At 53.3% G+C, this 12,772-nt stretch overlaps 1 protein-coding gene across 1 annotated transcript in view; it reads right to left on the reverse strand.

The window, feature by feature from the left end:
- The window catches only part of LOC128727265 (RING finger protein nhl-1), a 40,113-nt gene that overhangs the window by 9,430 nt on the left and 17,911 nt on the right, over positions 1–12,772 (reverse strand). The window contains exons 3-10 of the mRNA XM_053821160.1: positions 11,363–11,498; positions 9,811–11,282; positions 8,131–8,864; positions 7,816–8,055; positions 6,982–7,701; positions 6,761–6,920; positions 6,002–6,142; positions 5,321–5,397 (exon numbers count right to left, since the gene is read on the reverse strand). Coding sequence (XP_053677135.1) covers positions 5,321–5,397; positions 6,002–6,142; positions 6,761–6,920; positions 6,982–7,701; positions 7,816–8,055; positions 8,131–8,864; positions 9,811–11,282; positions 11,363–11,498 — 3,680 coding nt within the window. The remainder of the gene's footprint in view (positions 1–5,320; positions 5,398–6,001; positions 6,143–6,760; positions 6,921–6,981; positions 7,702–7,815; positions 8,056–8,130; positions 8,865–9,810; positions 11,283–11,362; positions 11,499–12,772) is intronic.

Consider the following 12,772-nt stretch of genomic DNA (forward strand, 5'->3'; position numbering starts at 1 on the left):
CAGTGGTGTCTTAATTAATGTTATTTTATGTGATTGTAATCAGTATTTTCCCGGTGGACAGGGAACAAACGATAAAATGCGACCTCGGTGGTCAGAAAAGTGAAAAACTACATGGGGTTTGTTGAAATTGAATACCCCATCATCTCACCCGAGCAGATGGGGGCGATTTTTCGGTGCACATGTGCATGCACGTATGTGTTTTCTGTTGTTGTTTTTTTTTTTTCATTTCATTTCCAGAGCATTCTCCGTGGGAAAGTTTTCCCTTAGTAATTAACGGCATGCGATATTCGTTTCGTTCGTAGGACCGATCGCATGTCACTTCCGTGCCATCAGCAGAAGAAAAAAAATAGCAAAACAAAAAGTTTTACTAAACCAAAAAAAAAGGTTCCCCCATACGCAAGTGAATACGTCAAAAAAGTTTCGCCTTCGCCCGTTCCGGACAGCGGAACGTTCCGTTTTCTATTTGCCCGTGCACTTTTCACACACGCTTTACTCCAAGGATCAAGGATGCTGGGTGGGAGGAGAACGACTTAAATAAACACACACACCGCGACAGGGACGGTGCGGTCTGATTAAAACTTCACTCTCCCGGCGAGACAGCCAGCCGTCAGCGGATGCGTGTCTTAATAAGGCATCCGTCTCGCGGGAAACACGTCCTGCATTTGGCGTGTCCTTGCGAGCCCGCGTTTTTATTTCCCCCCATACTGTGCTTCTATCACAAACCGAGGCAGGGGTGACGTTTACTCTCCCAGGGGGGGGGGGCGGAGGACTCTCCACCCAAGGGAATCGGGGTTCATAAATCAAATCTGAAGCCCACCCCGCGTGGGTTCGTTCGCGTGCCCGTGGCGGGAAAAATGTTTCCATCACCCACCAGTTTTCAAGCAACAGCAAAAAAAAAACAAGGAAAAACAAAATCTCGCTGTGCTGTGGAAAACTGGCCATTACCGTGGGCCGCAAGGAGTTTTGCAAGGTGGTCCCCGGTGGGTTTTCCGGGCGTTTGTTTCGAAAGTAAGCCCAACTCTCCCAGCTGCACGGTAGCGGGTAGATTCCGCAGGCTCACAAGGACGCATGTGGTTGAAAAATGGGCAAATAAATCCCGAAAAGAGCCGAAAAAAGAAAGCATCAAAGTTGGCTGAGAGAAAGAGAGTGAGAGAGGGATCGTGTGAAAAACAAAACACATCCCCATTTCGAGTACGAGTTTGCAAAAAGAAGAAAAGAAAAGAAAAGAAAAGGAAAAACAAAGACCCCCTCAAATCGTTCCGGTTTTGGAAGGATACCGAGCCGGCCGACTGGACCGCTGCTGCCCGACACACGTGTGGAAGGGTCACAAATGCGGGAAAATAAAAGTTTAAAAAGTACAAATCCCCGACGTGTTTTTGATAGACAGCCGAGGGGCTGCCGTAAAATCGTACCGCTCGCATGCGAAGGGATGCACACGTTTGATTTATTCGTCGCGTCCGCTCTGGGGCGGCAAGGGTGAAGCAGTTTATCGAGAAATAATGCGGTATGATTGCGGTGAAGGCACTCTGGGCGGTAAGTCTCGGTGGTATCACGGTGGTTTTTTTTGGTGTTCCTGTTTTTTTGTTGTTGGTGTTTTTGTTGTTGTAGCTTCATCCCTTGGCAGGCAGCGATCGCACCCGGTGGTATATTAAAAACTTTACGCTACCATTCTGCTCACCCTTGGCCGGGGTTTCGTTTTATTGATTCGCCCATAAATTTCCCCCGAGATGTGCGCGAACTGCTTAAAAGGCACACACACATACACACACGCACACACCAATTGGCACACCCGTTATCGATCGTGGGCGCGATCCTGGTACTCATTCCACGCTGCAGCACGAGCACAAGACCGCGCGCTTCGGAAAGGTAATCAAGGGGTGGCGTAAAAAAAGAGACGAACAAAATGGAAGAAGAAGAAAACAAAACAAAAGGAAAAGAAGAAAACCGGTTACGTTCCATTCGCCATCCAGCGAGGATTGTGGGGGAGGGGGGGGGTGGTGCAAAACACACACACACACACACACACACAAACAAAAAACCCAAAACTCCCACGGATGGGGCTCCATTCCCGAGATTTCCCTCGACAGGATCGAAGTCGCTTTCCATACCACAGCATCGAATCAAAAAGAGCGAGAGAGAGCGAGAGAGAGCGAGAGAGAGAGATGCACAGACGGCTAACACAATCACCCACTCTGTTCCACCCACCATCAACCCCATTCCTCCCGTTCACCCTTCTTGCGAGGCGCCCGAACGAAGGGCCCAGGATACCTTTCGCCTGAGGCGCGCAAGCAAACGCGCGGTCTTACTGCTTTGTAGCTTTCCTTACCACCCTATGCCTTCGCAACAACAACCCTACTCCCATTGCGTTGCGCGAGAAGAACGATACGTGCGAAAGCCTTCGCTGGGTTGCTGCGGTATCGGTGCGACGAGAAAACACCGCTGTGGGTGGAACCGAAAGTAGCTCGAGCGCGAACACAAGGTGAAGGATTATGCTGGCAAACTTCAGCTCTTTCGCTCTTGAATGAGGTGGGTGAGTTGGGTGGGAAAACCACCAGAAGAGAGAGAGAGAGAGAGAGAGAAAAAAAAGGAAAAAATGAAAGCCCCCGTAAAGCATTCGTTCTTCCAGCGTCGCGCGAACGGTTTTGGGTTGTGAAAATAAAGCGGGAATAAATTGCGCCGGATCCGATATTTCCATGGTTGCCCTTCAGCGTGCGTGGTGGCCGCACAAAAGGGCGCACCACGGGGCGTAAGTTTGTGCGCAACAAATACGACGAATGCAATAATAACAAAGCACAACCTCTCCTGCGGCGAATCAATTTATTAGAAATCCGCTCGTGATTGCTGTCGGCGCTTGTCTGCCGCCGTTGCCAGAACCGACGTGACCGGAACCAGGAACACCGTTCCCGAAGGACGAATGGAAGCGACGAACTCCGGCCGTCGAAAGGCGCCCGAAGGAAGCATCCGTCCGACCGACGCGCACACAATTGCTCGTGTGCGTCCCCATCATATTGACGTTATTTCCTCATAAAGACAGCTTGTGATGATAATCGGAAAATTATCAACAAACATGTACGCGACCACGGTGTGTGGGGGATTGTTATCGTCGCAATTGGACGCGGCTCGTTGGCCCGTTTGCTTTCCATTCATATTCATAGCAACCGTGGCATGGCGTGTGTGAGTGTGTGCGTGCTCTAGGGTTGCGAAAAGCTTCAGGCTTAGGGTGGCATTCGTATTCGCTTGCGAGAAACACTCATAGCGAGTTTTGAATGAGGTTAAAGTCACCCCCGTGTGGGGTTCGGGCAACCGATTCCTAGGCAACCGCTAGCTTGTGACCGCTTGTGCATCGCATCGTTCATCGCAGCAATCGGCTTTAACAATGGAGAATTCGCGAGCTGTTATTGTGCGGCGAGTTTTGCGATACATTTGCGCCCAAAAGGCGTTCGTAGGGGGTCCAAACCGCCCCTAGCCGGAGAAAGCGCGCTTTCATTTGCAACATCAGAGCGTGAAACGCAACTCATCGGCTTCGCTTGGAACCGATCGGATGATATGGCGTCCTTTTTTTTTTTCATGCAAAGCACCACCATTCATCGATGGAGTTTAGCTTGTTCTCGAGTGGTTTTTTCCTCTTTTTTTGCTCAACAAAAGCCCCAGCTAATCCCACCGGAACTATGGTTCCGTGTAATGTTGGAGAAGTTTCATTCTGTTCCAGTGGTTGTTGGTTTCTGGTTGATCCTTAGTGGAACAGATCATTACGCTGATGATGATGATGATGATAATGATGCTGATTTCCACTCCAATCAGTCGTGACCAATCTGATGGATGGATTGGCAAAAAAAAAAGCCAACGGTAAAAACCTGAACCGTGTGTCGATAAAATGTTCTGCAAAAAAAAAGCCAACCGCGAACCGACACAGCAGGCGCTGCCAGGTGGTTGCATCGTACGGAATGGTAATTTTTGTGGCATTACTGCCATGGAAAAAGAGGTTAAAAATATCACAAAAAAAAGGGCTTGAAGCTGTTGACCGACGAACCATTGAGTGCTGCAGCGCAACGAATTCCCACGAATGCCATTTTTTAATATGGCATTAATTAGCTACATTTATTGAACACACAGACCGGTATGGTTTCAGCGGTTGGATGGTTCCAGGCATTCGTACACGTTACACACGATGCGCTTGTTGCTGCCGGTGGAGTGCCATCAACCACAAATTACTGGCACAGCTACAATGCAATGGTTTGTGGTGAGTTTCCAGCTACATGGACAACCCTCCTTTGCAGCAAAATGAAGAACACCGACCATATCGTGCTTCGGTTGCCGTTCGGTTGAGTTTGGGGTTTTTTTTTCGCCTCACCAGAAACGACACAAAGCATGCAGCAATCTGTGCTTGCTTTTCGTTTTTTGCTATTTTCCATGTATATTACTCCCTCCTCAACACACACACAAGGACGTGTGTGTGTAATTTTCTCGCCATTTTCCTATTCAGCCGTGTTCGTGTTCGAGTCTTCGTTGATAACCCTCGCTAATGAGTTGAGCGCAGGTAATTTATCGCCGCTTAATCGCCGCGGTTTTTTTTTGCTTCATCCGAGCACAAAGCGTTCCCTTTTGCTGAACGCTTTCTGCAATGCGCAACCCATAATCGGAATCGGTAGCGGACGAAACGCATCGCTACTGCAGCTGCAGTTCGGTGGCGGGGTTTTGCTTCGACAAACAGAACCCTGCTCCGTGATAATGGGATTACGCGTTTTCGCGCAAAAGGGCGCACTGGATGGGAAATAAATAGTTCCATGTTGGTCCAGTGGAAAATTGCACCTGCAAAAGCAAACCATCGGACACCGGTTTTGAGACGGGGGTGTCCGCGTGCCCTACGGCAGAGTGGAATTATCTCAACGAGCTGCGACGCTTATCCGGCACTATCGCATCTCGAAACCGGTAAGCGTTCTTCCAGCTGACGTGCGCTGCCGAGAGAGCCGAGAGCCGAGAGGTTTTCAATTCTTTCCGCGTGGTATCTCGTGGGCGATATCCTAAGCCGGACCGGCTGTCTAAGAGCAGGGTGGTTTCGCGCTGGTTTCGTGAGGCCACACAAAGGAAAAGAAGCCGGAGGTTTGGAAAAATGAAAATTAGACCCACAGACCGGGGCCGTTCGTACCGTGCGGTCTAACACGGAAACGGAAACGGAATTTCCGCCCTTGAACCGCTGAACGGGACCAACATCGTACGCCAGACCCTAGAAAAAGGGGTCTGAAATGTGTAGCATCGGGGCCTCTTTTTTTTGCTTATTTTCCATTCCAAGCGTGATGGGGTTTTTCCCTCGCTTACTTACCTGGGGAATTTAAATTGACCTTCCTCGGAGCCTTCGCCCCCAAACGTCGTCAGGACGCGACCGTTGACGTCAAAAATCTGTTGCAAAACGAAAAAAGGTGAAAGGTATGAGAGAGTGAGCGAGCGAGAAAGAGCGAGTGAAAGAAAGGGTGAAAAAATGGTGCAAAACGACACGAACTCGCTCGTGTCGTTGGGTAAACGTGAGCGAATTTTCCGGTCCGTTTTCTGTCAGCGTCGTTGGAAAGGAGCATGAAGTCCCAGGGTGCTGGATCGAGGCAGGTGGGTCATAATGTGTTTCGGTTTTTCCGACCCCCAGCCTTCCCCAAACCCAACTTCTCGTTGCGCACGGTCCACCGAGCGCTGACGGGCAGCTGTCAGCGACCGGAAATTCAAATGAGCAGGTTCGCCGTTCACACCCGAACCACTCGGCTTCCGGTTTGCGCTCGGGAACCCGGGGGTAGAGGGGTGGGAAAAAAAATATGGCGAAAGAAAAACTTCCGCCGAACCGACACCGGAAATTACATATTACATGACCGCCCGCGCTTCCGGTGCAAAAGCGAGCGTGTGCCCGAGCGCGCCCATTCGCGGGATCACGCCCTGACAAGGGTCTTCCGGTTGGGTGGACAATTTACCCCCCCCCACACCCCCACCCCCCCGGTGGAATGCAAATCAGCACGCTTACCTGCACACGGTGGTTGTTCGAGTCGGACACGATGACGCGGTTCGTGTTGGAGACGGCGATGTAGTGCGGGTGCTCGAGCTGGCCCTTTTCCTTGCCGCAGCTGCCAAACTTGCCAATAAACGATCCATCGGATTGGAATACCTTGATTGGGAGAGTCGAACGCGGGTAGAGGTTCGGTTAGAATGGGGTTTGGTTTTGGGCCGCCTTCGCTAGGCGATGCGGCAGTTGCGGGACCCCTAGAATTGGGTCACTCGGAATGAAAGATCATCAGTGTCATGCTCCGCAGCAGCAGGTCGGGCGACATTCTCGCTTACGCGAAACGGCCATCACGGTAATCCTGGTTCGCTCTCGAGTTGCTTATCGAGCCACGAGTGAGTTGGGGCTGAAGAAATATCGGGTCTAAAGAAGCGGCCTGCTTGATTAAACATGATTACATGCCCGTTCGGGTGACCGCTTTTTTGTGTCGCCTTTCCGAACGAGCCGTTTGTTCAATCAAGCAATTTCGATTTGATAACCAATTATGGTCGATCAAATGAAGGTACCGTACGTTTGCCGGTGTTTCACGAGCCCTAGGAAGCAATTTAAACTGCCGATGGGCTTAACATGCGGATGAAGTTTGCATAACGAGCTGTTCCGGCCGATGTGGTCCTACACCTCAACTGTCGGCTATAAACGAGCTTGCGGTAGCTTCGGTCATCGAACGGGCAGCAAAGTAGGCCGTGAAGCATCCCCAGCTTCTCAAGGCAACCCCGTACTCACCTGAATTCTGTGATTTTCCTTATCGCACACGTAGATGAACCCGAGCGCATCCGTGGTGATGCCCCAGGGATAGTTGAATTTCCCATCGGTGGTACCCTGCGAGCCGAACGATCGCAGAAAGCGACCGGCCGGGTCGAGCACCTGAATCCGGTGGTTGTATCTGTTTTATAAGAAAACCATGTGAATTGTGAGTGTGCGAAATGCAATGCTGCCCAACTCACCTGTCGGCAATGATGAACTGGCCGATCCGGTTGACCGCTACACCGGCCAAACAATCGAACTCGCCGTCCCCGTTACCGTACTGGCCGAACTCGCTGGCAAAGATGCCGTTCGAGTCGAACACCTGCACGCGGTGGTTGGACGAGTCCGCCACGACGATGCTGTTATCCGGGCCGACGGCGATACCGCGCGGCCACGTGAAGGAACCTGGTTCGCTCCCCCGACCTCCTATCTGGAACAGCTGCCGGCGCTTCTGCAGGTACTGTGTCCTAGGGGACATACCTGCTGCCCCGGGTATACCGGCTGCTGCCGCTGCTGCCGTAGGAGAGGTAGGGGAGCCTAGCCCGTTTTTTGAATCGTCATCCGAGCTAAGCAGATCCGTCTGCCGCAAGGGCAGCCCGAGGCTGAGCCGCCGAGCGGCGGCCGAAGCCGACGCACTCGACGTGCTCGCTGAGGATGCGGATGGTGACGTCAGCGAGGACGACCCAACGCCCGACGAGAGGCTACTGGAGCCGGGTGAGTCCTTCCCGTCCTTCGTCGATCGGTTGCCGTACTTGTTCTTGAGGTAGCGCGCCCACGAACTGAGCGCGGCACCATCCTTATCGCCACCGGAAGTCGCACTCGAGCGTTCGGGTGAGGGCTCGCGTGATTTCAGCGCGTGTGTTGAACGACTGCGTGACAGATCGGCTGGTTGTGAGGCGAGCGATGAGGACGCACCGTATCTGTAGGTGGGATGGGGGGCAAAAATACCCACAAAGCGTCATTAATGGAGGCGCCCAGTCTTTGATGCACGCGTGCGTTGACATATTGCCTACATTCAGGCGCTTAGTACGTACCTAGCCGCCAGATAGGCTGACGGCGAGTTGGTGGTTGGTGAGACGGGTTCGTCTTCCTCGTCATCGTTGCCAAAGTTGTGCGAGGAACGACTGCGAGCCAGACGCGTACGTCGATCCTGCAAAGCGCTAAACCGACTGCGTCCACCGGCACCATGCCGGCTGTCCGAATCATCCGTCGCATCATCATCCGGGGCCACGACTGCCGTGCTCTTGCTTTTGTTCAGGAACCGGCTCGTGTACCTGTAATTAAGCTGCCACCGTGAGTCACCCCGAGGTCACGCAAAAGGACACCCCTACTTTTTGATTGTCACTTACCCCGAACCGGAACTGCCGTATTTGTTGTCCTCGGGCTCAGCCGCGTGGCTCGTGGTTCGCGATCGCAACGCTGACGAACCGGAACCAGTTGAACCGTACTTTGGGCTCTCATCCCGCTCGTAATGGTTCGCGTGGCTTCGGTAGCTCGTTGGACTCGAGTATCCGCTCGTTGTGCGTGGCTCATCACGCGAAGTCTTGCGCGTGCTTTCGGACGAGTCCTGACGCGACACGCGCCCAAACAGCGGACTGCTCGGGGAACGTGAAGCCGAAGCCGCCGTTGAGCTGGCCGTCGGAGTGACACTGACCGGACTGGCCGGTTTCACCGCTGCCACCACTGGTTTCTCCTCTTCTTCTTCCTCTTCCTCCTCGGAGTCCTCCTCGGAAGAAGTTTCCTCCTCGGAGCTGCTTTCCGATTCGTCCTTTTTCTCAGCGGCCGCCGGTGCTGTGGCCTGCGGTTGCGGCAGGAAGCGACTCTGGAACGGTTTCTTCACAGCCTCGGCAGTGGTGGTCGTGGGACTGGCCGTTCCATTTCGCTGCACCGACGATTCGTTCGCGTTTTTAAGGATCGTCTTGGGTTTCACCTCCGTTGCCGGCGATGGTACCGGTGAGGCGCTCGAGCTTTCGCTGGACGAGTTTGATTCGCTACTCGCGGATCGAGCCGCCGGCTTTTTGGCACCGGTGGTTTGACGCGAGCTGCGTCGGTTCGCTTCCGAATCGTCCTGATCACTTTCGGCCTGCGGGAGGACAGTAAACGAGCATGGTTAGTATGGTGAACGGTAAGGACGATGATGCTTTGAGCGAGCTGGCTGTCCTGCTCGAGCAGGCACGAGGGCACGATCTAATTACAGCCGGGATGAGAGTGAGAGCGAAACGATCGAGTGGGAAGGTGTTAAAAATGCCCCACGCGTCGTATTACGGCGTAAAAGGATCGTTTAGTGAGCCATTGTTTGTTTGTTTTTATTTTTTGGCACAGGAAAATGGCGGTGCGCACGCACGAATGGAAGGAATGTGCTCATGAGTTTGTGTGTGTGTGTGTGTGATGTTAAAAAAGAGGTTCGAATAGAAATGAAAATTAATGTCCCCTAACATGATCGCGAGCCTCATTCGTACGACAGTATCCCACTCCCTTTCCCAAAAAACAAATGTAAAACAAACGATTTAGCGTATGAGAAAGACAAGGCGCGAAAGGGACGATGGCAGAAGGACACGAAACATCCCTCGAGCCCACCCCCGCCCTAGACCAATAGCATGACACCAACCCGCATCCGTCCGCTTTCCTGGCGCTTCATCGTCCTGAGGGTCCACGCGCGCACGCTCTCTCTCTCGTTTGTGTCAGTGTGTGTTTGCGACTGTGTGTGACCGGGATGTCCTTTTTTTATTTGCATGCATCCCGAGGCTCGTGGTCCGGGCGTGAAGGGCGGTGAAGGTGTTCCGCTAGTTTTTTTTTCGGGCCGAAGTGACTAAAGGTACTGTGTAGACGTTTTTAAGGGGCTAATAATACACTCTCGTTGCACGTGGAGCGTGGAGCTTCAGCGAACGAGAAAAAGGGGGCTAGAAGATAGAGGACATGGAGCCGAGATCCACGGACGGACCCCGAACGAAAGGGCGAAGGAGAGAACGAAGAAAGAACGGATGGCTGCCTGCGGGAGAGGAGACGCTTCACTCCTCCTCGGGTCTCACCTCGACGTGGGGCGATGAGCGGCGTGCGCCAGGTGACGCCGGGCTGTCACTGTCATCGCTCGCGGCCGAAGTGGGTGTGGCCGTACGGGTCACCTTGAGAGCGGACACACGATCAGCGGTGGGTCGCTCCGGTTCGGGAGCCTGCGATGAAGGGGGAACCACACCCGTGGCAGCTCCAGCACTCGATCCAGACGCACCCTTATTCTGGCGCTTGATCCTCGCGATCTCGTCGTCCTCGGAAAGCTGACGGCCGGCTGCTGGAGCCTTTGGTTTCACACCCAACGGCGAGGGCTTGGCTGGGGTGGGTGTAGCGGTGGTGGCCGCCACCGGTGCCTTCTTTTTGCCCTTCTCCTGATCCTGCAGACGTTTCATGACACGCGGTGAGTCCATCAGACGGAAGATGCCACTGAGAGGGCCTTTGGCGCAGTCCTCCGTGCTTGAAACTTTGTTACGTTCGCGCTCGAGCTCAGCCGCCGATTTGGTGGCCGGTTTTGACTCCCCATCGGAGTCGTTGTCGAGTTGGTGGGATCGAGCGAAACGTGACCGGAAGCGGCCTTTACCGGCGCGACCCGACGTCGTCGAGTCATCGTCGTAATCGTAATCGGTTGCGCCACGACCATAGCGTGACTCACCAGCACCATATCGATCGCGTTCGACCGGTGGCTGAGGTTTCTGTGGTGGCCGTTCACCGAATCGACGCCCACCGAGCAGCGGTTCCTCGTCGGCATTCCACGGTTGGGACTCCTGCTGCTGGCGGAACTGGGCCGCTAGCCGGTGGTCACTCTTGGAGCGCATCAAACCCGGCCCAGGTGGTGCCTGCAGCAAACCCTGGCTCTGGCTTGTGGCCGCTCCGGGACCACCGTGGTTCGGGAGGTTTAGATCACCGTACGACGAAACCTCCGCGATCAGCTTGCCCGGGTCGATGTTCATGATGAAGCGCACCTTGCGGCTGTAGTCCATCGTTTCGCAGTCAAAGTTCCGGATGAAGTCGACCGTGCGCAGGAAGATCTCCTTCGCGTCCATCAGCTCGCAGTCGTCCCACTCGACCGTGTCGTTCATGTACTTCTCCGCCAGGTCCGCGTTGCTCTGGATGTTGGCGATCTCCTGCTCGAGGTTCTCCTTCAGTGCGACCACGTTCTTCAGCTCGGTCGACACGTACTTGTCCATCTCGTGGCGCAGGTGATCGGTGCGGTCTTTGAGTGCCTTCTGCAACCGCCGGTAGATCTCGTCGATCTCCTCCGACACGCTCGTGCAGTTGTTCTGCAGGTTCGAAGCGTTCTTTTCGACCACCGCAAGGACCTCCTTCAGGCGGTGCAATCCGCGCCGGATCTGGTTGTTGATGCGGCTGATCTCACGCCGCAGGATATCCATGTGGGCGCCCTTGCAGTCGCCACAGATCTTCTTGTCGCAGTGCACACACATCGCACAGTACGCCTTCTCCGAGCACACGTTGCACCGCTCCATTATTTGGCCTAGAGAGAGAGAGAGAGAGAGCGAAGTGAGACTTGAGCGAATAAGGTGGTTCTTAAGCAAGGGAAAACGGTACACCTACCGGACGTGGGATCGGGTAGCTCGCCTGTGATCTCGATGTGCAGCTCGAGGAACCGCTGCAGGGTGACGTTGGTCGGGAAACCCTGCACACCCTGGTACGGTATCCGATGTTCGGCACGGCATTCTGGACACTTGACCTGAAGCGAAGCGTACGAGATGATTATTATTAGGTTAGGACAAAGCTGTAGGCTTCAGATTTCAAGCGAATGAGAGCCAGAGAGAGAGAGAGAGAGAGAATATTTCAAATCGCATCACCATCTCGATGTTGCGATGCACTTCCATGAAATCGCATCACCAGATCGCTCCATCCAACTATCTTGCATTTTTCTCGATACCGCACAAAAGAGCTAATATCATACTCCAAAAAAAAAAATACACCCACTCGCACACAAAAGAAAAATCACATAACGGAAACGAATGCTGAAACGCATGCTGAACGCCTTTAGGTATCGCTGTATTGTGCTTCTCTCCATTCCGAATGGCATTTCCACGGGTTGGGGGAGAGCGAAAAAAAAAATCACACCCAACTCCCAAGCCGACGATACATATTGATGCCAAAACGGGCAGATCGAGCGGACGTGCTGCAGCGGATTCACAAAATTGGATTCCGACCCGTGTTCGGCGTGGAACGTGGAACGTCCTGCTCGCGGTAACGAGCTGAACCGGGTTAGCCGTCTGCTGCGATTTTTCCGACACTCGCAAACACTCGCAAGGCACATCACACAGAACGGTTGGTGCCACTGCGCATTTATTTGATGCTTATTGCTGTTATCATTCGCCGATGGTGCCGGATGCAGTTGCCCGCCTCGCAGGACAACTGGCTGGGCAGGATATGCAGGAGGTTCTCTAGCTCTGCGGTCGCTAGCTCGAAAGTGATTGCGACAGGCAGCGGAATCGCTGGCGTTTCCATCAAACGCAACGTCGTCAAACGCAACAACAAAAAAAACGCATCCTTTCCGGGCTTTAGATCTGGCGCTGATCGACATGCAGGGAGATTGAATGCAGACACCACAGTAAGGTCAGCATGCTAACTCTCTCTCTCTCTCGAGAGAGAGAGATTGTTTACTTATCAAATTCGAACAGTGAAAACGCTGCTCGTGTGTGGGGACTTTCGCGAGATCTTAAAATAAAACGAACACCAAATCGAACCGTATCGTATCTACTATCCCTTCTCCTTTCCCCCCACCCCCTTCATCCCTCTCTCTCTCTCTCTCTCTCTCTCTCTCCATCTCTATCTCTATCCTTTTCTCTTTGTTTTTACGTAAGATACAACAGCGAAAACAGAAACATCGTAACTCTGGAGGAGAAACCCGGTTTGAAGAATTTCCCAGAAACTCTCTCCTACTCCCTCACCCCACCCACCACCCACCACCCACCGCCCCATGGGGTCGGGTTGGAAGACGTCACCCTA

The sequence above is a fragment of the Anopheles nili genome, chromosome 3 (genome assembly GCF_943737925.1).
Source record: "Anopheles nili chromosome 3, idAnoNiliSN_F5_01, whole genome shotgun sequence".
NCBI lineage: Eukaryota > Metazoa > Arthropoda > Insecta > Diptera > Culicidae > Anopheles > Anopheles nili.